Here is a 24,030-nt window from a genome sequence, read left to right on the forward strand (position 1 = left end):
CACGTAAAAGCTCTCCACAGGTTTGTGTTAAGTATACCAACAAACTCTACCTAAGTGTGCTGCCACTTTCTGCTAACCCACTGAATTTCATGAAACAGGAGAAGCTTATACATGGCATTTGGGCAATATCAATATCAAGAGTGTTCTTATGACACATCTGTGGGACTTATGGAAACAAACTGAAACTAATAACAACATTAATTTAATGCCACTATATCTCCCATCGATACACTGGGATTTGAATATGTATTAGTACTATACCTCATACCAATTAATCTGGCCAGGCATGTATGGCAACACTGTTCCTGCCGAGATTCTGATTGGCTGGAGGTGTTTGTTCGATTTCGTTGTTGCTTAAACCGATACTCTCTTTATTATCAGATGTGATACTGAGTTTACCGAAAATACAATCGTGAAAAGCAATAAGAAATCCGTTTTATACTTAACAACAATGAAATTTGCGTAGGAAGATAGAAATATGAGTCAACATAATATTATAACAGTCCAAGTCAAGGTCAGCATTCGAACAATTCCTTTAAATCTCCGACACTCGATAATATAACAGAAAATTAAGGAAACCTGCTTAATCTAAGAGTTGGTGTAACATTTAAGTTTTAAGATCAGTCCGTACTGTGATAATAGAGGAGATATAATGAAATAGTTTTCCTTTAGCCTACTTTGATTTTCGCAATTTTTTCAAACCTTCCTCCCCGCACAACTTGTCTTTTCATTAGAATTTTTAATTATTCAGAGTTGTGGCACGATTTAAGGGTGCGGACTGATCTTAAAATATAAATGTGTGTTATACCAACGCTTAGATTAAGCAGGTTTCCTTAATTTTCTGTTATATTAACGAGTGTCGGAGATTTAAAGGAATTGTTCGAATGCTGATCTTGACTTGGACTGTTATAATATTTTGTTGACTCATATTTCTATCTTCCTACGAAAATTTCATTGTTGATAAGTATATAACGGATTTCTTATTGCTTTTGACGATTGTATTGTCGACAAACTCAGTATCACATCTGATAATAAAAAGAGTATCAGTTTTAGCAAAAACGAAGTCGAACAAACAACTCCAGCCATTCAGAATTTCGGCAGGAACAGTGTTGCCATACATGCCTGGCCAGATTAATTGGTATGAGGTATAGTTCTGTACAAGGGTGGTTCACTGCTCTTGAGGCCCCAGAATAACGCCAATATATTTATTATTACTGATAGGATTTAAATGAAGCTCCCTATTTACAAACTTCATTCTATACCCATTATATACTGAATTTGAAAAACTCCCCGACATTTTGAACGTAAAATGCTGTTCTCCTTCAGTACGCCGCTGAGTGGGCATCAATGGGTCGACTGCACTGATTCGGTGATCATGCCATACACGATAAATTACGCTGTAATCTAAATTCTTCTGATTTAACTGGAGATTTTTTCCTGGCTTTGAGGACATATTAAGGAAAGATTGTTAAAAAGCAAGCCTCGAACATCTGATTAACTAAAACATAACGAGGGAGAATGCAACCATCCGGGTGAATAAGTTACAAGAACACAAAAAATTCAGTAATTTGCGAGCCAGGCTTCAGATATGTTAAATGATTTCAAAACTTGATGTAACTCTAGATGAACTGTAATAAACTGAAGAAAGTAAGCTTTATATTTCATTGGAATCAGTGCATCAATAAAGAAAACATTTCAATTAATCTGGGGCCTCAGAGTAGTGACTCACTCTGTATAAACACTGCCACACTTCTCCAGGTTATTCTATCGTGGCCACATCGATACGCAAAAGAACCTTACCTTCTTTTTTCACAACTTGATTTATGGCTAATATGTTTGTGATTAGGTAGCCCTGCAAAGTCATAATGCCTCCCACGGGTCAATCCATCAGATAATAGGCAGGGTGTCAGGTAAGAAATGTTATGGTAAGTCCGATATGCATCAATTCTTCAACACTTACCTTTATTAAATCTTTGTATAGTCATACGGTACCTTGGGAACTTTACTCCACAAACGAGAAATGATAAAATCTACCTTTCCATCAGTTTGTCAAGAAGATATTTTTTAGTCACTACAAAGAATCATGAAATATGTAACTACCATACTGTAGTTTTCAATACTTTTTCTTACCAAGTACTGTTTATATATTGAAAAGCAGTAATGAATGGCTGAAAACTTGATGATTTATCAGAGGTCTGAGAATGAGACAGGAAGAAGTAGAAATTGTCAAAAGAGAGAGAGGACCAGAAGAGATACATGACACTCAGAGCACCGAGAGCAGAACAAAAGGAAAACAGAAAAATAAGAAAAAAACTAAGGAAAAAAACACTTGTACTAACAGGATTGTTGACCCTGACATTATCGATGTCACACTTGACGTTGATGGTATCTGCTGGACAGTCCCGGGGCCGAACCCACTGGTAGTAGGCAAGGTAGCCCATGTTGGCCAGGTAATCCACATCTGGTTTGGCCATATCAGCCGCTGACAACACAGGCTCCACACCAAGCTTCCGACCACCATCCAGACCTGAGGCACAGTATAAAAGGTCACATTAGTTCATACCACATAACATCACACTACATAAAGTTTAATAACAATCACATCAAACCACCACATGACATTTAACAACAATGAATTGCAACTTCACAATCCCACAGCACCAAAATATATACCATGGATGACGAAAGCCAGAATAGTATTAGAAGATTGTCCTGAACATCAATACAACAAAACAAGGTGAAATTACCGCAAACAGAACGCATGCAGCAGTATTCACATACAGTCGGCCCTCCACAATCGCAGGTTCATTATATGCTTAATAAAAACGGATTTGGATATTATTTAACAACCTTTATTGTTGACAAACCTACTAAAAATACACTCTACTGTGTATTTTGAGATGGTTTAAGAACTTGTGTTCTTAGACCTTCTAAAATATACTTTAAACGATTATATTCTAATATCCGATGATGCTTTGGGAACTACAGTCGGTTTTTAGGTAATAACATGGTTACATTACAACTGCTGGGCCAGTTTTGAGGGGACCAGTTATTCACAGGTTTTTCACCATATGAGGGTATCTTAGAAACATATCCCCGAGGAATATGGACGGCCAACCACACTGTTCTGAATTTTTTTTTTTTTTTACTGTCCCACGACGTCTACCATGGTTACTCAAACTTGTTAAAAGTTACTCCATCCACACGAATATTTAACTGCTGAAACCTCTGAATCACCAATCCGAATATAAGCTGGTGACATCATTATTCACTATCATTGTCAGAACCACATTTCCCATATTCAACAGAGGAGAGCCAAAGCAGACCATCTTAATTCCAGAGAAGATAAAGCAAGAAAGTACTACAATATCTACCTAGCTCGTGCGTCACAACAAGGATGAGGCTCTTTGCAATACAAGTGCTGGGAGGTGGGGTAAAAACATTAAAGACAGTGGGGAAGGAGGTTCCTGTCACCTAATTTCATCACTTTGGGGGAGGCGGTAGCTCAGTCGGTAGAGAGGTGGCCTGCAGTCCTACCGGACCCAGGTTCAAATCCCAGCTGGAGCAGGGAACAGTTTAAGGATTTGAATGTAATAAAAGCAGACTTTACTGATCTACCAGAAGACCCGCCGACATCTCGTAAAAATACCCCCGCTAATACCAATACACCAGTCTTGTATGAGACAGCCCTAGCATGTATCCAATATGGACGGTGGATTTTAGCGCCGAAGTGGTGACATGTAGAGGTGTATGGTATGTACCAGGACTACTGGGCCTTGGAAGCAGGCTGTGAAGCCTATGCCCTGAGTCGGACACATTAAAAAAAAAAAAAAAAAAAAAAAACTTGCGTTTTTACAAAACACAAGGAATACGTGGGAGGAACTCTTTTTCTCCAAATCTGAAGTAACATTAAATAAGGTAAAAAATAATGACAAAACGGAACAAGGAGAATGCCCCTTTCCCCCTAAAAAGGGGGGTGGATGGAAGAAAAGATTATACTGTACATGCAATACACTACGACAGAAAACAGAAAACAGAGAATACCGATACCATAAAAACCGCAAAAGAGACACATGAGGGAACATCATAGGGAACAATATTACATCCACAAACTGGAACTCGAGTTTAAAGTGAGGACTTTATGTTAGAAACCTGTACAAGAATGTCCGTTTCTAAGAACACTGAACGAAAGAAATCTAACACCAAGATCCATTCCTGTCACGACTCCAGGACATACTGTATTAAAAAGAAAAAACTAGAGGACAATGCCATAAAGACAAAGGTACTTTTAAGATAATCAGCTGCTTACACGAAGGACTGTGATTTTTTATTACTGTTCTTTCCATTTCTGATGGGTAAACACTGTGTGACTAACCTAATGGTTTGCTGTGACCCAGGGAACCACTTACAACGCTGGGTGGTAACCATGAAACAATATATCAGGGTGATATGGAGCCTACTATGGAGCCCGTGTTGACTGAGAAGAGACCCCAAATAAGGCATCCATCTGGGAACCAAATCTCCACACTCTTCCTGCGCCACACCGCGGTGAGGCGTTATCTACCCAAAGGGAACGTACGAGAAGGTTTACTGCATACGACGGTTTCGAGGGGGTGGTTGCTTACCAGTGGTTGAAGGTTCTGCTCAGCCAGACAGACTGGGGTTACTCATTAACTGCTACTTCTTGATTCAAGGCAGGGGCTAGAAGTTCATTCCTTAGGGTCAGTAGTTTCTCTACAGAAACCAACAGAACGGCTGATCCCCAGTAGCCCTCACACATCACCTGGCGCTTGGGCATTAAAACCCACAAACACTACTGTGATACATAGGGTATCATATTCAGATTCAGTGTTACATTGTTACCGTAGGTGTTTTTATGACACATCACCTTGGCCATACGAAAGAGCAGTGAACAAGGCGATTTTGTCATCATCCTGTCCATTTTAACCCAATCATAAGTGTAAGGGCCCAGAGCTAGGCTACTTAGTCCAGACCTTTAAGGTGAGGATGCTGAGTTGTTTATCCCTGAGTGGCATCGAGTGGGCAACAGATCACAATCACCTCTCAGATGTAAAACTTTCCAGGTCTCATCCAGTTACTCAAGCATCCATTTGACAATATGGTTACAATCCAACATGGTAAATTCCCGGTCTACAAGAAAACTTTTGGCTTGTTGCTTAGTGTAAAGTCATCTGAAGGTTGCACTACATCGAGTGAATGGACGGTGGGCACGCCAGGGACAGTCGGAAGCGCAGTGGACATGGTGATTATGAATGCCATCCATAAACTGTCCCCGGCAACAGCTGAATCAAACCAACAATCATTTGGCCTCTGATTCACTGTTCAGTCCACTCCACCAACACAACACAAAAGGGCTGTGTGTGTGAGGCTAGACGTGTAGTGAATGCCTGCAGTAATGGAAAGCTGAAGCAAGTCAGTGATGGGAGACGAGCTAGGAGACGAAAAGCCTTTTACTACATCTGTTTAACTTATTCAGCCGTGGGATGTCATTATTGTTTTATTCTTGTTATCTCCTGGCGGTTTTATTCAGCCTTGGACAGATTTTTTGAACTAGTGAGGTTAAATACAGCTGTAATAAACCCATCAGAATATGAAAGTCCTTTCCTGAACTGAATAAAATCATCTGACACCAGGCAAAATACATACAAAAGGACGTCCCTTTAAGGCAGTGGTTCTTAACCTTTTTTCTTGGCGACCCAAAATCCATAAGATGGTCTATATGGCGACCCAAACCCTCGTAAACTTACTCTGCACCAGAACTGAAACAAACATATGTGTCATATCATGTGACTAAAACCAAAGTAATATTTCAATATCTTATTGATGTCATAATAAATAAGTTTCATTTTTATTATATGTACTTCCTAAGAACTAAAATATCAACACATTTTGGCAGGAAAAAAATATATTGAAGATCAGAAAATCAAAATAATTCATTCATGTTCATGATACATCTATTTACTCTGACCATTAAGGAGAGAGTCACTATTTTGGATGTTGTCTGAGACACAAAGTACTATAATCAATGAGATCCCTGGCACTGAGAGGTTTCAATCAGCTTCTCAAATCGGGGTGATTTAGATGACAGACTGCATCTTAGGTCATGCTCTGGTTGTAGACGGTTTCTGTACTTTGTGAGTGCAGAAAATCCTGTCTCACACATATGAGTTGTAGCAAAGGGAAGGAGTGCTTTCAGGGCTTCACCTCCAAGAATTTTCTTCTCTTTGTAAACTCTGATCCAGAATGAGCTCAGTGATTCGTTTCGTTTTCTGAAATCACAACGAAGTGTTTCATCATTCTGAACCTCGATGAGCTGCTCCTGGAGGTAGCTGATGTTCGAAATGTCGTCAGGTAAGTCTTCAGCTTCAATGCTGAAGGGATTTCTTACCCAGGCATATTTCATCACATTCCCAGGAAAGTAGTGAAAAACTCTTCAATTAGTCTGGAGATATGTTCCACAATGATGCTTTGGACCTGGGTGAGAGAAAATTTTTCGTCTTCCAGAAATTCATTCAAAGATGGAACGGCACAGTCTTCCCAGTCTCAGTTTTACTCTTCCACAGCTTCAGTTTCCCCTTGAATGCAGTTACCTTCTCTGACAGCCCAACTAATGTCTGATCGTGACCTTGCATTGAAATGTTCAAGGCGTTAATCTCAGCAAAGATATCTGCAAGATAAGCCATTTGCATCCCCTACTTTGAATCAGAGAATCTTTGGGGCCAGTGAATGATTCTATTTTGCTAGAAATATCTGTCTCGTTCCGCATTTCAGGCAACCGTTGGAGCACCCTTCCTCGTGACAGCCACCTAACCTCAGAGTGGTACAACACGTGTACATGTTCTGCACCAAAATAAAAAAACATCCGACTGATGATCCTGGAAGGTACGGCCCTAGAGAATCTGACTACCTGGATGACTTTCTGCATCACTTTCTTTAACTCAGGTGACAACCCCTGAGAAGCAAGATTCTCACGGTGAGGGAGACAGTGAACAATCAGCACGAATGGATTTTCTTCTTTAACTCCAGCAATGAAGCCATGACGTACTCTCAGCATTGCTGGTGCACAATCACAACAGACATGAAACACTGATTCCACTGAAGCCCTTCTTCCTTGAATAATGAGTCCACAGTACTGGAAAATATCTTCTCTGGTTGTGGTCGTGTGTAATGGCCGACAGAACAGAAATTCCTCTTCCATGTCTTCTGGACCTCGGTACCAAACGTATGCCATGAGCTGGGCATCATTACTCCGAAATGAAAACGGTTAAGTTTTAAAAAATAAAATGTACAGTACCGGTACACTACTCCCTGTTGTGTGCTTGCTAATAATCTTTTTTTAAGCCAAATGCAATCGCCAACTGTAGGAGAGAGAAAGAGAGAGAGAGAGAGAGAGAGAGAGAGAGAGAGAGAGAGAGAGAGAATGTAAAGTGTGAAGTATCGACAAGTACGGTAATATGTTAAAAAGTAATAGTATACAACATTAATAATATCAGTAATATATTTGTCTCTTGGCGACCCACTCCAAATGGTTGGCGACCCAAATTTGGGTCGCGACACATAGGTTAAGAACCACTGCTTTAAGGGATTAATGAGAGACGTACCGTATGTGGTGAATTACGTCACACGGAGGCAAAAAAAAACCATCTACAGTACAAAGTTAGCGACTGCATAGGATGAAAGAAGGCACTGAGTTAGTTCAGTATACCTAACTTGCGTTAAGTTGATGTTGGAAAAGTTATGTGATCCTTCTAAGACAGATTCAGAGAGTAAGAGACACTGAAAATACCGAGAGATGATGTAGGACTGAGCTGTGTACTAAACAAGAGATGGTCATATCGGAGATTGTACTGAACACAAGAAGGATGTATGGCATTAGAAACAAGTTTCTTTTTGCTCCAAATGCAAATGTCTGTAATAAAGAAATCAGAGGTCAGGTGTGCCATTCCATCACCACATGCAAGCTGTGATGCAAAAAGCGAGATGAAAAAGTGCGAGATGAATCATCAGTACATGAGCCAAGAGGACTAGATGTTCACCTCAGATCACTGACAAATAAGTAAGTGAACAGAACACTTACAAACACCACTGTTAATACTTTCCCGCTCCACCCACTCTTCAACACACCGCCCAAACCCGTTATTGCCTACCTGCCAGAGCGCTCATTGCAGATTATCACGAGCTTTTCCATTTCAAGTTATCTTCCGTAGTTCCACAAGTACTGATTTTTTTGGCAAATGTAACTTACAAAACGGAGTCATACACACCCAGGGGCACCCAAACAACGGTTGTGCATTAAAAAATTTGATGTTCTGGGCCCTGGGGCGTCCAAGGAACGGGAAACTGTTAATGGCTTTAGAAGAATAGTGGCCTTTTACAACTGCAATGATAGTACAACTAGAAAGAAAACTTGAAATAAAGGTAGAGATAGAAGGGCAGAATCCACAGAAAGGCAGTCAGGAAATTAAAGATTTATGCTACACCGTCAAATCGTCTGACATGCTATACAGTACATAAAGTGCAAAAAGCAGAAGTATCACTTTTGGAGGGGATAAACAAAACCATCAGAGTATCCCTAACAGAATTCAGACTGGTCAGACACAGGGCTATCAGAAGAAAGGTGTCTCAGAGTTTTTCTGCTGCGAATAAACGCACGAGACATGGGCGATATACAGTTGGACAATAGTCAGACAACTAGGAATGGTCACCCTTCTTTGGAACAAGAGAATTCAGAGCAAGCTTTGACAAACAAGGGACAGTCCAAATTGGCAGACTCAGACAAAAGAATTTGCCTAGACGAGGTGTCAGTATGAGAACATGGTTAACGACAAGAGATACCATCAGGGGCATATGCTGTATTAGAAATGAAGTCAAATAAGGCAGACAGTACATCTCAAGTAAATACTCTTTTATCTGGAATAAGGAAATCAGAGGGGGGGATGTACAGCACTAGACCTGTCCAAGGTGGACTTGGTAATGGTTACAATTGCCGACGAAAGTCTCTAGGCACTTCTGTCAGTATCTGAAAACTTTTGTAATGACGGTGGTTTTACCTTAGAGTATCCCGAGTGTCGGCAAGACATGCAAGGCCGAGGAGAAGGGGGGAGGGAAGCTGGGAACAATTCCCGAGACCCGAGCCCGACAGGAGGCCGTGCCCTCTAAGACAGTGTTAAGAGGGAGGAAAATATAACAACATAGTTCACTTCATAACGACACATTGGATTTCTAAGGAAAATATATAAAAAGAAGAAGGAATAGTTATATTTAAAAACATTAAAACAAAGCTATGTATAACATTTATAGTACAGAGTTGTGTACAGTATTACTGTATTTTTGACATTCTGAAGGGGCCAGGGGATATAAAGAACCTTTGACCCGCAGCCTTTTTTTTTTTAAATCTCTTATAGACTTATCAGATTATATATATATATATATACACTATGTGTCCGACTCTGGGCAAGGTTTCAGGGCCTATCCCAAGGCCCAGTAGTCCTCTTCCACACCACATATAAACACTTAAACAAATATTCGTTATATCAAATTCGGAATATTATAACTGAAGCTATAATCATTCCTGTTCTGCTGCAAGTTAGACTGAATATGGGTGAGATTTATGGTTCAGCTTACCAGGGGATACAATACGGACTAGATCAGCTGATGAACTAGACTTCGAGTATAAAATACTCGGCACAGTTATCAGGAGGCGGGGGGCCCGTTGTCAATAAACTTGCCCCGGGCCTGGTGATGGCTGTCGTCGGCCCTGAAGACATGGGCCGTGTTTTAGCGAGATTTTATTCAGAATTTCCCGCTCGGTCTACCATCTGGATCGCTTTGTTGTTCAGAAGATGATCGCTTGGACCCCATGAAAATGGCGTGAATGGAGGGAGGTACAAAATTTGAGAAGTCTTTTGTTAAGTGCGTATGCTTCGAATATTTTATTTACATACCAATAAACAGATTTATCACAAAATAACCAAGATGTTCACCCTTTTCTGCATCTAATGATTCTTTCAATTGTAACATGACAGCGATGTGTGTATCAGCTGTTCATTGTTCTTTACGACAAGGAGAGTATGTTTTCACCCCCGTTTGTTTGTTTGTCTGTTAGCAGGATTACTCAAAAACCAAAAGAGAGATTTGGGCTAAATTTGGTGGGTAGATAGCCCATGTTCAAAGGAACAATCGATTGGCTTTGGGGTCCGATCCGGCTCGTATTACAGATTCTGGATCCGGAAAACACTTTTTGCGAAACCCTGATCAGTGATGAGAAACCCTGACCCATTATGAAGAGTGGTTCGGATATTACATTGCCCTTGTCGGAGAGGCGCGCTCAACTGAGTGCCCCTCTAGTTTATATTTACGTATGAGATGCAAGCAGCCTTGGTGCTAACATATGCAGCCTCGGACTTGCCTTGATGACGACCAAGCTGGCAGCGTCACTCACCTGATGTCTGGGTCTCGCTACACGTAGGAAAGAAATACCGCTTTCCGACCAAATTGATGACGTCAAGCACCAAGACGAAGCAAATCATCTTGCTTTTTAAATATCTCTAAAACACGGCTATGGATGTAACCAACTGTGGCTGATTGGTAATAAGTGATTAAGCCATTTAGAAGAGTGATATAATTCGAATGACAGACAAATTAATAATTCAAACCTGATGTATACGATTACTGTGATTCACAATATGACAATTAAGGCCAAAATCTATATAATCATAAGGTATAATGCGCTTTATTTTTACTTAACTACGAACAACGTGGGAATCGGAACCAAAACATTTTAACACAACTAGAAGGGCACTCAGTGGAGCGCATCTCTCCGACAAGGACAACGTAATTTCCAAACCACTCTTCATAATGGGCTGGGTTTTCTCATCACTGATTAAGGTTTCGCAAAAAGTGTTTTCCAGACCCAGAATCTGTAATATGATTCGGATCGGCCCCAAAGTTAATCGATTGTTCCGTGGGACATGGGCTATCTACCCACCAAATTTGGTCCAAATCTCTCTTTTAGTTTTTGAGTAATCCTGCTAACAAACTAACAAATAAACAAACGGGTGAAAACATACTCTCCTTGTCGGAGAGAATGATGAGAGGCAGTAGTTCAAATAAGGCAGGGCGGTCTGGTGGGTGGTCCTTGGTGCAGGTAGAGTGAGTCGGTTGTATATTAACACCTTATATGCAAAAACAGAGTCGGTTGTATACTAAAACCTTATATGGAAAATTAAGAATATCTGATCACTATTCATATACTCCATTTTTATTTCCTCAGTTAACGAAACTTATTAGTAAAGACTAAGTTCATGGCATATCAAAACTTCAGAAATAATATTAAATCCTGTCTGTGCACCTGACTGACAGACAAGACAGGGTTTCCTTGATGATTTTGCATTTAAACATGTGCATAGTGAAACTACCGTAAACAGTACAGGAGTTCTAATGTTGACGCTAGTTAAAGGGATAATTGTGGAACTTACTGGTTTCATTGGCGCTAGGGACCCTATTGGCGCGATCATCCGTACACATCCCAGCTGATTTTCGTGAACGTCATATCAGCACAGCTAATATATGGTGACTTAAAATGAAGTGAGTCTGTGATTAGTTATTATCGTGCTGTCAAAGTGTAAATGAAACACTGTATTGTAAAGAGCGATTTTCGATCTACCAGAGAGGATGAAGTAAATTCGTAATTCTGTACTCATTTACCGGTTCCCGACAGGTTCAGTGAAAATTACACTCACCAATTCGCACTAAAGTGCGTGGACTATTGTTATTCACTGTCGTGTCAAAAGGGTTCGATGCTCGATCCGGACTCTCACATTGTTCACAGCCCAGAAAAAAAAAAAAATGTGTTACTGTATACCTAATGCTTAGGTCTGGCCTTAATTAATGTTATTTGGCGAACCTCTTTAATCGTATACACAAGGTTTGCATTATTAGTTCGTGTATCACTCGAATTACACCACTCCTCTGCTTATTCATTTGTGGCCAGCCAATTGCAGAAGTTTACATCCATGTTTTGCTGACATTCGGGATTTTCTAAGTTCAAACTACCAGCATTTCAGAAGTTGTCAGTTAATAACGGAAGTGTTTGGAACCTTTTGTCGGCAATTGTACAGTATGTGCCAAAATATCAGCCCTATCAGACAACCACACATCAACAGAGCCAATTACTGTAGGTAGAAGACAGGAGAGAATGCAGTAAAATCCATGAAAAGATTTTGGGCAAGGTAACGGAAGAAATGGAACGAGTCTTTCCTGGAAAGTTCACTGCACCTGGAATGAATATAAATCTTGGTAATACGAGGACAAATTAGGCATAATTTTGGGCAGATGCAAAAAGCGCACATGATTTAGGGGAAAGTTGGCAACAATATCTTTTAAAACACACCTTCTAGCTGTGAACATCTTGTGACAAAGCATGAATAAATAAAGGTCTGGGGACATTACTCACGAGGGCACTGTACCGAACTACAGCAGCCGGCCTTTACATATCTGGCATAGACAGGCACTTTGATCATACATATTAAAAACCTGTTTCACAAGTCTTGTTTGTTTGTTTGTTAAATATTCGCCCTATAAATAGGGCACGGGCAAACATGAACCCGTCAGAGACAATCATTATAAATTAAGGTCAGTAGCAAAAAAAAAAAAAAAAAAAATACACACACACACACACACACACACACACACACACACACACACAACAGAATATCACTGGCGATATTACAGTTAACGAGGAGGAGGGTAGTCCTTGACTCTTTGTAGCAGGACTTCGAAAGGAGTGATGCCCACTGCTTTCGCCGCGTCTGTAATGTTGCTTCCTGATCGAGGAAAACTCTCATCTATCAGAGCCGTAACTGGGCAATCTAAAATGTAGTGGCAGAGGGACTCCTCAAACCGTGTTAAACAGTGGGGACATGGGTCAGACTCCAAGCCTGAAATCTGTGCATAACATAAGAAACCCATGCGTAAGCATCGTAACCTCACAAGGAGATAGTCGGGCATGCCTGTTGGAATAAAAAGAGGAGTGTAAGCCGAGGCCGCCGCATACCATGCAGCAGACCTAAAACCCTCAGCAAGACAGAGCTGATGAACCTCCCTGGAGCTTCTGCGAATGGTGGTGGCCACCCATGATATAACAATCGAAAGACTAGGATGAAGCTGAAAAGTCACCTCAGTGAGTGAGCTAGCTGCTCGTGCAGCTGCAGCTGCAAGCTCATTGCCCTTGATGCCAACATGTCCAGGAATCCAGTGAAATGTTACAGAGCCTCCTTGCTGTTGGATGCGGGAGGACACAGTGTAAAATTCGGTCAATAAGGCCGTATGCTCCGTGATGGAAAATGCGTTCAGGCGCTGAAGGGAAGAGAGGGAGTCAGTATGTATAACAACATGCCGAAAGTTGTGTTGATGGGCATGTCGTAGTGCACAAAGCAATGCCACCAGCTCTGCCTGGAAAGCAGAGACCCCTGAGGAGAGATGCCATGATTCTATAAAGAACCTACAGGCATACGCTGCCCCTGCGGAACCATCTGAGCCAACTGATCCGTCAGTATAGTAGTCGGTTGAAGCATGTGTGTGCAAGCCAGCAATCCTTCTAAGTCCTTCCTGCCTGAGTATAGCCGGAAGGGAGTGGCGAGGTGATGTCCCTGAAGGAAGCAAAATGGTAAATGGGAGAGACATCCATGGAGGTGGAGGGGAAAACCCCGGGCACGGGAGATCTGGTTCACGACAGACCTCTGTGGCAACATTTAAGTTGTGTATAACACCAACAGTGGCCCTAACCCAATTATGGTGAGGCAGTGGGTCAGGGGGCCGACCAGCTAGTCGTCTCAAGAGAAAAGAGATTGGCAAGAGAGGCTGGCGATGCACCAGTTGTAATGTGATTGCCGTTGCCCGCAATGCCACACGATGCGCAAGTGAGGGAAATCCACTCTCTGCTCGTAAGTTAATAAGGCGTGTCCAGCGGGGAGCACCGAGCATGACCCGTAATGCCTCGTTCTGTAGCAACTCCAGAGAACGAGCTACAGGCGGTGCAAGATTGGTAAGACAAATCGCACTGTAGTCTACCAGAGACCGGATGGCATGCGTATAAAAGGTTCTCAGAACTGCATAGGATGCCCCTAGGCTGCATTTCGATAAGTAGCACAGTGCAGAAGTACGGGTGACGGCTCGCTCTCTTAAGTAATTGACATGCTTAGTGAAGGTGAGCCTACTATCAAAAAATACCTCAAGGTATTGATGCAATGTGACAAAGGCAAGCTCATGGCCGCCCAGCCTCAGAGGAAATTCTGGAGGGCAGAGACCGAACGGAAGGCACTTAGTCTTTGCAAGGTTGACCTTCAACCCAAGTTCACTGCATCTAGCATGCAGCTTGGAAAGAGCAATGGGTGCCTGAGTGAAGCAGTCCCTCCTTGAGAAGACAAGTGCCAGGTCGTCGGCATAACACAACAGTGTTACACTCTGTCCATAGTCCACGTCCATTAATCCCTCCACTAGCACATTGAAAAGCAGTGGGCTTAACACACTCCCCTGGGGGGTGCCATTATCATGTCGGTAAAAGGGAGAGAGATGCCCCTGGAACCTGACCCCTGCTGTTCTGTTAACAAAAAAGTCCCTCACCCAAGACAGTAGCCGGCCGCCAATTCCCCTGGCTGCAAGGGCTGCTTGAAAAGCAAGAGGGCTGGCCAGCTCAAAGGCTTTCTCCAGGTCGAGGAAGACAGCCATCCCCTTTCCACCCCGGAGAATCCCGAGGAAAGATGCAAGGCAGTGGGTGGCACTCCTGCCCTGATGGTAGGCAAAGATCCTCGGGTGCAGCGGTCCCAGACGCCAGGAAAGGCGAGCACGCACAACCCTTTCCGCCGCCTTAGCAATACAGCTAAGAAGAGAGATAGGACGCATGGCGTTGGGATCGCGGGGCTTGGGAATTGGGTGGAATACCGCTGTTTTCCACGACCCAGGTAAACGACCCTCGGACCATGAGAGATTGAGAAGATCGAGCAGTCTCTCACTGCCAATATCTCCAGCATGGGAAAGAACAATGTAGGTAAGGCCGTCTAGGCCAGGTGCAGTGTCCCCCCTGCGGTTCAGCGCTTTAGAAAGTTCCCCGGTAGTGATAGGACAGTCAGCGGGGTCAGGCCTGGCACAGGCAGCCTGTATTACTGCAAGGTGGGAGGCAGACAGCTGCTCCTGGAAGTCTCGGACAGACTGCGAGAGATCGTGGGATGCAGAGCGATCCGCAAAGGGCTGTGCGAGGCGGCTGGCTTCAGCAACAGGGTCAGGATGAGATGGAGGGCGAGGAGGACAGGGATCGGAAATGGACCGGATTCTCCTCCACATCTCACGGAGTGTGGAGTGAGAATCCAAGGTTCTACACGACCGTATCCACGCCTCCTCTTTAATACGGCGCTTTTCCGAAGTCACGTGTCGCGTGACTGCTTCTAGGTACCGACGGTGCGGGGATGTTCGGCGTCGTCGGTACTGCTTGGGCGCCGCATTAAGACGGTGGTTCAATTCTTTGATCCTGTCGCAATAGATCCAGCCGGCCCGATAGCACTTTAGGGACCAGCTCTGCAGCGGAATCGTCAGGGAGGCAGCCTGAGAGAAGGCCCTGGTCACTTGCTCCGCTCTACTCTCAAGGTCCGAGGAAACAGGAGATGGCTCAAAGGCCACAGCTAAGGCACGGCCAAATGCCACCCAGTCAGCCCTACGAAGGTCCCACCGTGGTGGAAGCGGTGATGGAGGTGGAAGTGGAGCCGTGGGCAGAGAGACCTGCACCACAAAGTGATCAGCTCCAAGATGAGGGTGGAGCGACCAGGTTGCAGAACCTGCAAGAGGGGAGGAGGCAAAAGACAAGTCGAGTCGACCCCCAGCAACATGTGTGGCCCATGTGGTGTCATTGAGCATGGAGATTCCCTCCATCTCCTCCATAACTATGGAAAGGTGCCGCCCTGCCTCACTGGATGGAAGTGGTGAGCAGAAAAAGGCGTGGTGAGCGTTGAAGTCGCCCCCGATATATACATTGCCCCTGGCAGCCTGAGAGAACAGGTCTCCCACCTCCAGGGTGCTGCTGTGACCTCAGTAGACATTGTAGACTGTCAGAGATGTCGTCGCTAGGTGGAGGACCACGCCCTGTACTTCCACACCAGGGCCACAGAAGGAAGGAGGGTCGCACTCTGTGGACTCGATGTGGTCCCGAACCAGGATGGCACAACCCCTCGTGGGACCAATCACGTATGGGAGGCGATAGGTGGTGTAGCCAGGGAGATGGAAAGCAGCCTGCTCTGGCAGTAAAGTCTCCTGCAGCAAGAAGACATGAGGCTGTTCCCTCATTGCTGCCTCCAGTAAGAGCGGGAGCTTACTCCTAGCCCCTAAGCAATTCCATTGGAGGATGCGGAGTTGAGCAGTGTCATCTCGCAGGCGGGTTGTGCCATCCGCGAGGCATCCTCCATTGAAGTTTGGACTTGTGCAACCTCTGTGGTCGTCGACAATATTGGTAGGGGCTCCACTGGGGGCACTGGAGGGCGTGGTGCTCGATTGGTTGGTGAAGGAACGGATTTGGACTGAGCTTTGGTTGACTGCTCTCGTTGAGGTTTCCTGCGAGGGCAAGGAGAAGCGGGGGAGTGGAGTCGACGCTTTTTCTCAAATGCCTCCTCTAAAATAATGCTGACTGTGGCCACGGCTGGGTCTGTGTTCATAGGCAGCCCTGTCACCTGTGCTAGGATTTGCACCACTGCCACAGCTATTTGCGTTCCCAGTGCCTTTATCTCCTCCATGGAGAAGAGTGGCGTCGTCTGGGTAGGAGCTGTTGGGGGACGAGACTCGGGGCTGGGTAACGGGGCCTAAGGAGAGTGTTCTTTCGGTTGGTGGACCTCAACAGTGGTTTTGCCCTGGACGAGCGCTGTTGGCAGAGGGGGAAAGTCGGCCTCTTGAAGAATTGCTGGACTTGGAACAGTGGGGAGGCGTTGTTGACCCCAGACGAAAGTGCCTGGGGGAGCTGGAGTGGTACTGATGGCCTGCTGGTGTTGCACCCACTCGACCTGCCGTTCCCTTCCCTGTTGCACCCTCTTCGTCCTCGCAGGGCAGCTGGGGTGCCATGCATGGTGGGACCTGGAGCAATTGGGGCAGCGGGCTGTGACGGTCTCCTTCGCCTTGAAACTTGCAAAGCACTGCTCTGTGTCGTGGGCGCCACTGCAAATCCCGCACACGACAGGGCGGTTGCAGTTGGCGCGATGGTGGCCGTAGCGTTGGCAGCGGTAACACCTCAGCGGCTCTGGTGTAAAGGGGCAAAGATAATATATGCCCCAGTTGCCTAGGTCTAGGTGTGGTACAAGGGGGCCTCTCAGTGTAACGCACACCTGCTGTGTCTCCTCCCGTGTGCGACAGTTCTGGCACCGCGTTGCCTCTTCCACTAAGTTGTGCTGAAGGAGGATCTCCACTGGCATGCGCCGGGGATAACCCATAACTGTGGCCTTGGTGACTTGCCCACCTTGTGTCAGCTCCAGTCCTCGTCCTCCATCGCTCCCTTCAACCGCAGGTACGCCTCCTCTGTGGCAGGGATGAGCACGCAGCTCTCGTCGCGGCCGAAGCGGTTTGTTACCGCAAGCCCTGGCAGGCAACGCTCCAGGGCTGCGACTGCGTCGTAGCTGGTGCCATAGCCCTCCTGGAGAGGAACGCGAAAAGCGGGGAAGGAAGAGCGGGGTGGTGGATGAGCCACAACTGACACTGCATGGCGGCGAGCAGGTGGTGGCTCCCGTGGAGCCGCCGGCCGTGATGCCTGGTGGGATCCGTTTCCCTGTGTCCTTCGCTGTGGTTTTTTTTGACACAGTGACCCATTCATCGTCGGGAACAGTAGAAGCAGTGGGTGCAGAGATGGTAGTCTGAGCATGCAGAGCGGCAGGTGTGGGCGCCTTGGTAGCCTGGGCAACAGAGACGTCAGGAGGGGTGGCAGAAGAACCTGTCACAGTGGCTGTAGGTGAGGAGCACCGAGAAGCCAAAGAGCGGGAGTCAGTGCCGTGCTCAGCACTGTCAGCAGTATGTGTGCCAGGGGCAGAGGGAGGAGAGGGCGAGGATGGAGGTGCCTCTTCCATTGCCTCGTGAATTCTGGCCACCTTCACTGACCTGGCTGATGAGGAAGCAGTGGAGATGGCATAACGAGGGAGAGCAGTATTCCCATTAGACTTAGAGGAGGGGGGAGCGGAAGGAGATTCCCCTAGAGATGACTGGGAACTCCCAGAGGAGAGTCGCCGCTCACGTTTAGCCCTGGCCTTTGACTTGGCACTGGAGGGCTTAGCAGAAGTGGGAGGGGGACAAGACCCTTGGGGCCTGGAGGACTGGGTCCCCTTCATGTCTTACAGACACACAAACACCCACAGACTCCACTCACACAGTTACACAAACAGTTACACCAACACTCACTCTTAATACAAAAAAAACAGTAAACACTAAAAGTGGCCAAGTTCCCTACAGTGATAGGCAACCTATGCTCCCCGCCCTCTAAAGGGCGACGTGGGAGGCCCTGCCACTGCCCCTTTCGGGACTTCCCTAATCTACCAGAGCCGCCCTCACTGCCTCCTTTAACCAGGCCCTAATGGCCCCCCTTCATGGAAGTGCCCTAATGGCACCCCTTCAGGGTTCGGCGTCGTCCTACAGTGAGGGACACTAACGGCAGGCCAAAAAAAAAAAAAAAAAAACACCACACACACACAGTCACAAGCACACGCACACTCCCACTCACACCCAGGCAATCTGAGACTAAGTCCCAGAAAAACCTGGAAAACAGCAAAAAATCCTTCCTCAATGCCAGAGACTAAGTCCCTAAACAGGCAAAAAGTGAGGAAAACAGACGAAAATCGCCACGAGTAAATGAAGCAGAGTTCAAATCTCGAGACAGATCGGCCAGACCTCCACACCCGACAAAGTCTGAACTAGGAGTGCACAAGTCTTGAAGAGCGGCTGATTTGTAGGGCAGAGGAATAGGACTTTGTGGCAAAGTGACCTTCCCTTCCCCTGTGATATGTGCACGGGTATAAGGAGGGAGGCATTTGAGGCATATTGTAGACTGTAAATCATGTGTTGAAATTTGTTCTGCTAGAATGGAAGTGTTGTGACTGAGACAGTATATATGTCATTAGAATCAAAACTAAATCTGGTGGTTGCCAGATGCAGGAACCATTAATCCAACTACCAGTGGCTCCAGCAAGAGGGAAAAGAATGGAATGCATTCTTCCACAACCAAGTGAATAGCCTCCATAACAAGTGTAGCACTCTGAAATCTCTCAATGATAAAAGAAATAGTCATTCCAGAGGAGTTCAAAGAAGTACTACCTGAGGGTGTTTTATCCAAAGCACCATAATGCAACAATCGCCAGCTCCTAGGCAGATCCAGTGGCATTATTACAGTGGCAGAATAAGTTAATGAAAAATTACTGTGAATGGAGGACCCCAAAGGAGATAAAATGATGGCAGTAAAGATAAGTTGCAGCAAACTGTATAGTAACTTGCAGAAAGAAATCGCAGGACAGTAAAGATAGACAAACGAAGACGGTTGGGGAAAAAGAAAGCAGAAATCAACATGACACAAAATACGTCACAGAGAAGAAAGTAACATAAAAATGCCGGAATGAAGTTAAAGACAACACCAACAATATAAGAATACCTGAACACTTTATAGAGGACACACCACTGCAGTACTGTACCTATTTAACTATGTCTACCGAAACATCATATGCAGTGAGTCTACGACAGGTGTTATATCTATCGGACCAGTGCTCCTTTGAAGGTAGTGTACACATAAAAATTGTTCTAATGCTGCACTTTGGGGAAAATAGGGTGGCCATGGATGACACTCAACTAGGACGCAATGGATTTCAAAATTTGCTTTGCAATTAATCTATCCACAGGACTTAAACTCTCTATTTCAGTTTAAATCAGTAAGATTTTAGCACTCCTTAGCCTGCTTTTCCAGTACAACATAGGAGAAAACAGAGACTGCATATTATAAAAAGGGTCAAGATAACTAAGAGCCAGCAACAGGAACCCCCCAAATTCACTGCAGGACGAGCAGAGCTCGAGAAAACTAATATGGGGACTGACCTAGATGGATGTTAGACTCCCACTTGCTGGGATGGTTGGTGAGTTTCTTGTAGCCAGGGACGGGGCCACCCAGCTGCTTCACCAGGGTTGTCAGGTTCATTCCATCATTCCAGTCAGTCTGAAGCAGTAAAAAATAACATTCAAACATTTTCACAGATTATGAATAATTAAAACAAATAAAACGGCACATATTCATGCTCATTTCCAGAGTAGGATTTGATCCTGAATCACCACGATCATTCACCAAGTCACCAACTGCTCTACCCCTAGACTATATTTTGAATTTATTATTAATCCTTCAACATGACGATGTTCTTTTTTTATTGCACTCTTGCAAATGCCTGGAAATTGACCTTTATACTCAGCAGAGGCTTGTAAAACTGAAGAGGTTAGATAATGCCTTCATTAATCTCTTCAGTACCAGGCGAATATCCAAAACGGAGTAAAATCATCTGACAACAGCAAAAATAAATTACAAAACGACATCCTCACAGTGAAAGGGTTAGGTACTGTTCGTATACATTACCAAGCTGTGGACTAAGCAAAGACTGATCAATGGAAACCAGCTAACTCAGGTAACAATAACAAGGAAATCTCACCTACACAAATTTATCTAATAAATATGGTACGGTTTTGCCCAACAGAAGTGAATAGGTGTCACTTAAAACATTAACTTAGCTAATATGTCTTCACTACTAAGGTTCCAAACACCAGTTATTTGCCTATAACAATCACTCCAATCCCTGCACACTTACGGTGAAATTTTTGATTTTCCTGTCAGGCAGCTGCCTCTGTAGCCACTTGAGTGTGGCCTTGTAGCCAGGGCCGCCCTCCTTCATGAAATACGAGAGGTAGGTCATGCCGGACAGCTCATCAAGATGGGGTGAGGCCAGAATCTCTGGGTCCAGCACCATGGGGATTTGGAACTCTGCCTTGGCAATCTCCATGGCTCTCTGACAGTTGTCCACTCTGGAGATAAGGTGTCGTGAGCGAGCAGATACAACTTTAAGATGAGGCATATGACAGTGGGGTATTCTGGGTCCTTCAAATAATTTAAAGGTTGGCTAACCTAACAACAGTTATCTTACGCAGTTAAATTTTACAACTATATATAGTCAACAGACATCAAAGGAAAATACAAGTGATGAAATGTTTAAGAAATGATATTTTAAAAAATAAACAACAGTAATAGTGCATCACTTACTCTCAAAATGGCAAACAATATAAAAATCACGTAACTTGGAGTGAAAGGGGAGAGTGGTGTAGGTGGGTGAACAGGCAGTAAACAAACCAGTCATGACCACAGCGACCTAATAAGACACACAGCCATATTTCTGTGTGCTAAGGAGGCTCCCTGGCACTTCTTATATAGGGAATGTTATTCTCCTTTATGTATTTATGTATACTTCTGGTGTCTATTTCAAAACTATCTAGTGACAAAAACAAAACATCACACAGCGTAACACAGAAAACACATCAGTTAGATAAGGTGTATGAACTTGTAAGCCCATACGAATTGTATCCATTACTCTGATAGCCTGATAAGTCATGTCTCAGGACGTGAGCTGGATGTTCAGTAGACCCAGTGGTCTGAATATCAAACAGCAGCAGCTGCTGGGTCATGTTGATGGAGTTTCCATGGAGGTTTACTGAGCAATACGATTCATAATCTAGTGCACTGCTTAACTTCATGTTCAGTGCCACCTGGTCTATCGTGATATATGTGACCAAAACCGTGAAAGTGAGTATTAGACTGGTAGATTTATCTGCAGCTGAATCCTAATCCGTTGTGAAAACATGCACAACTACAGGAGTGCCTGTTAAACTGATCATTACACAATATGCCGTAACTGATCTCCAATGGAGAACATTACAACGATAAGGTCAACAGGCAGCAACACTCTTGGATGGTACATGCCAATTAAGTGTCTATGGAAGGGACTGGAGTGGGAGGGGAGATGAGGGACGGGAGCAGCAGTGGTATATACTGATATCTGGTGTGAGAAAGGCATGTAAGATAAAATAATCAGGGACAACACAATACAACGGATCATGAATGAACGGACCTTGAATTTGGCTCTCTTTTGTATTGTTTTTGTTTTTTCTTGGAAGGAACGGTTTGCGGGCTCCTGGCCTTTGGTTCCTTCTTGCTTGCATGAAAAAAAAAAATAATAATAATAAAACTTCCATCCAATCATCTTCACTTTTCTACTTGACACATGACATTCGTACAGGCTGTGGGAAGATGGTTAAACGTGGGGAGTTGGAGGGCATCTACTCACTCATCGTGTGGGTTGAGGTCCTTCCAGTCGGGGAAGAGGCCAGGCTTGCAGTAGTCGAGGAGGGCACTGAGGTATACACCGCTGTTCCAGTCAGACGTGAAATTGTTGACGCGGCAGTCTGGCAACACAGCCTGGACATGGCAAACAAATCGTTATACCACAGCCTAGACATAACTCATAACATTTTTACTACATAACATTACAGCTAAATAAAATACCTGACATTTCATTCAGTTCTTAAACAAACCTGAGACCTTATGACATTCTCCGCCAACACACACCTTGATACAGTCCCATTTGTCTATTACATTCAACACTTAGCGTAAGCACCACCAGCACCGCCTTACCCTGAACGCATTACATACAAGTCAGCACGAACCGCTTTCCTCTGTACATGCCACACAGGGCTGTATTTATAAACTGGAAGACCGCATTATGTAGATAACTTTTTTATTTATAATAATCTTAAATCGTTCGTATACAAAACACTTCACAACCAATCTGTAGTGAATAATAAAGAGAAATATACACGGTTTGAATATTTTTAATTGTAAAATTTGGCAAAGTTCCTTCATGGATACATTCTCTCTCTCTCTCTCTCTCTCTCTCTCTCTCTCTCTCTCTCTCTCTCTCTCTCTCTCACACACACACACACACACACACACACACACACACACACACACACACACACACACACACACACAAACCACAGTAACTAAACAAAGTACAGTATGTTATGTTGGCCACGGCTCCATATTACAAAACACGTGTACTTGATATCCAGGTACCAGAGTGGGCCTTCACGCTGTGGCACCGATATAATCTGATCTGTTATGGAAACGTTCCTAAATAAGGTACTGGCAAGTTTCAAGTCCCTTCCCCCCCAAAGCTGTGCCATGCAGTCGAAAGGCTTTGTTTCTCACGAGTACAGCAGTCTGTAGAACGTAAAATGCTATTTACCTTAAAAAAAAATAACGATTGGCTAATGTAGTAATAACAGCACCACTTGCTAAATGATGACGGTACTTCATAGCTAAGAATGACGTCACTGCCCGTGGTACAAAAATAAAACTTGATATGAGGACGGAAATGGACACTTTGGGTCGTTTTGAAGCATACTCGTTCTTCTTGAAAAAAAAAAAAAAAAAAATCAGTACTTTCTCTGCAACCCTGTCTAAGAACACTTCAAGAACGTTCCATTCCCCCCCCCCTACCTCTCTCCCTAAAGGAGGACAGTGGACTGCAGAAGGGCGTCATCAGCCTGCAGTTCACCAAGTTCAAGTTCAAACCACCCAATGCTTACAACCAGAGAGGCTTGAAGTATGGGAGGGTTCAGTAACGATCCCTCAGCCTGACAATTTTCACCTACCTACAAAAAGATATTAACTCACAACGAAATAGAAGAATTTGTAGGTACTTCTGCTGAACGTTGGTCTTTTCGGCCAAACAGACCCGTCGACCACAGGCAGGCAACCGCCTCTGTGGTCTCATCTTACAGGTACAGTACAGTACAGTACACATACCGCGTAGGATATGGCGCCCCTTGTGGTTGACAGCCCCCTACCAGGATCGGATCATGGACTTTCCCACAGCGAGGTGCAGGAAAATATGGCTCTGGGGTGGACGCCACAAC

At 44.5% G+C, this 24,030-nt stretch overlaps 1 protein-coding gene across 1 annotated transcript in view; it reads right to left on the reverse strand.

Moving 5' to 3' along the window:
- Positions 1-24,030, reverse strand: part of jbug (filamin-type immunoglobulin domains fbug) — a 355,562-nt gene that overhangs the window by 241,069 nt on the left and 90,463 nt on the right. Inside the window, exons 3-6 of the mRNA XM_080267010.1 lie at positions 22,398-22,528; positions 20,871-21,084; positions 20,116-20,233; positions 2,340-2,527 (exon numbers count right to left, since the gene is read on the reverse strand). Coding sequence (XP_080123136.1) covers positions 2,340-2,527; positions 20,116-20,233; positions 20,871-21,084; positions 22,398-22,528 — 651 coding nt within the window. The remainder of the gene's footprint in view (positions 1-2,339; positions 2,528-20,115; positions 20,234-20,870; positions 21,085-22,397; positions 22,529-24,030) is intronic.

This window comes from Coenobita brevimanus, chromosome 23 (assembly GCF_032717465.1).
Source record: "Coenobita brevimanus isolate Jiangsu-jjx chromosome 23, ASM3271746v2, whole genome shotgun sequence".
NCBI classification, from domain to species: domain Eukaryota; kingdom Metazoa; phylum Arthropoda; class Malacostraca; order Decapoda; family Coenobitidae; genus Coenobita; species Coenobita brevimanus.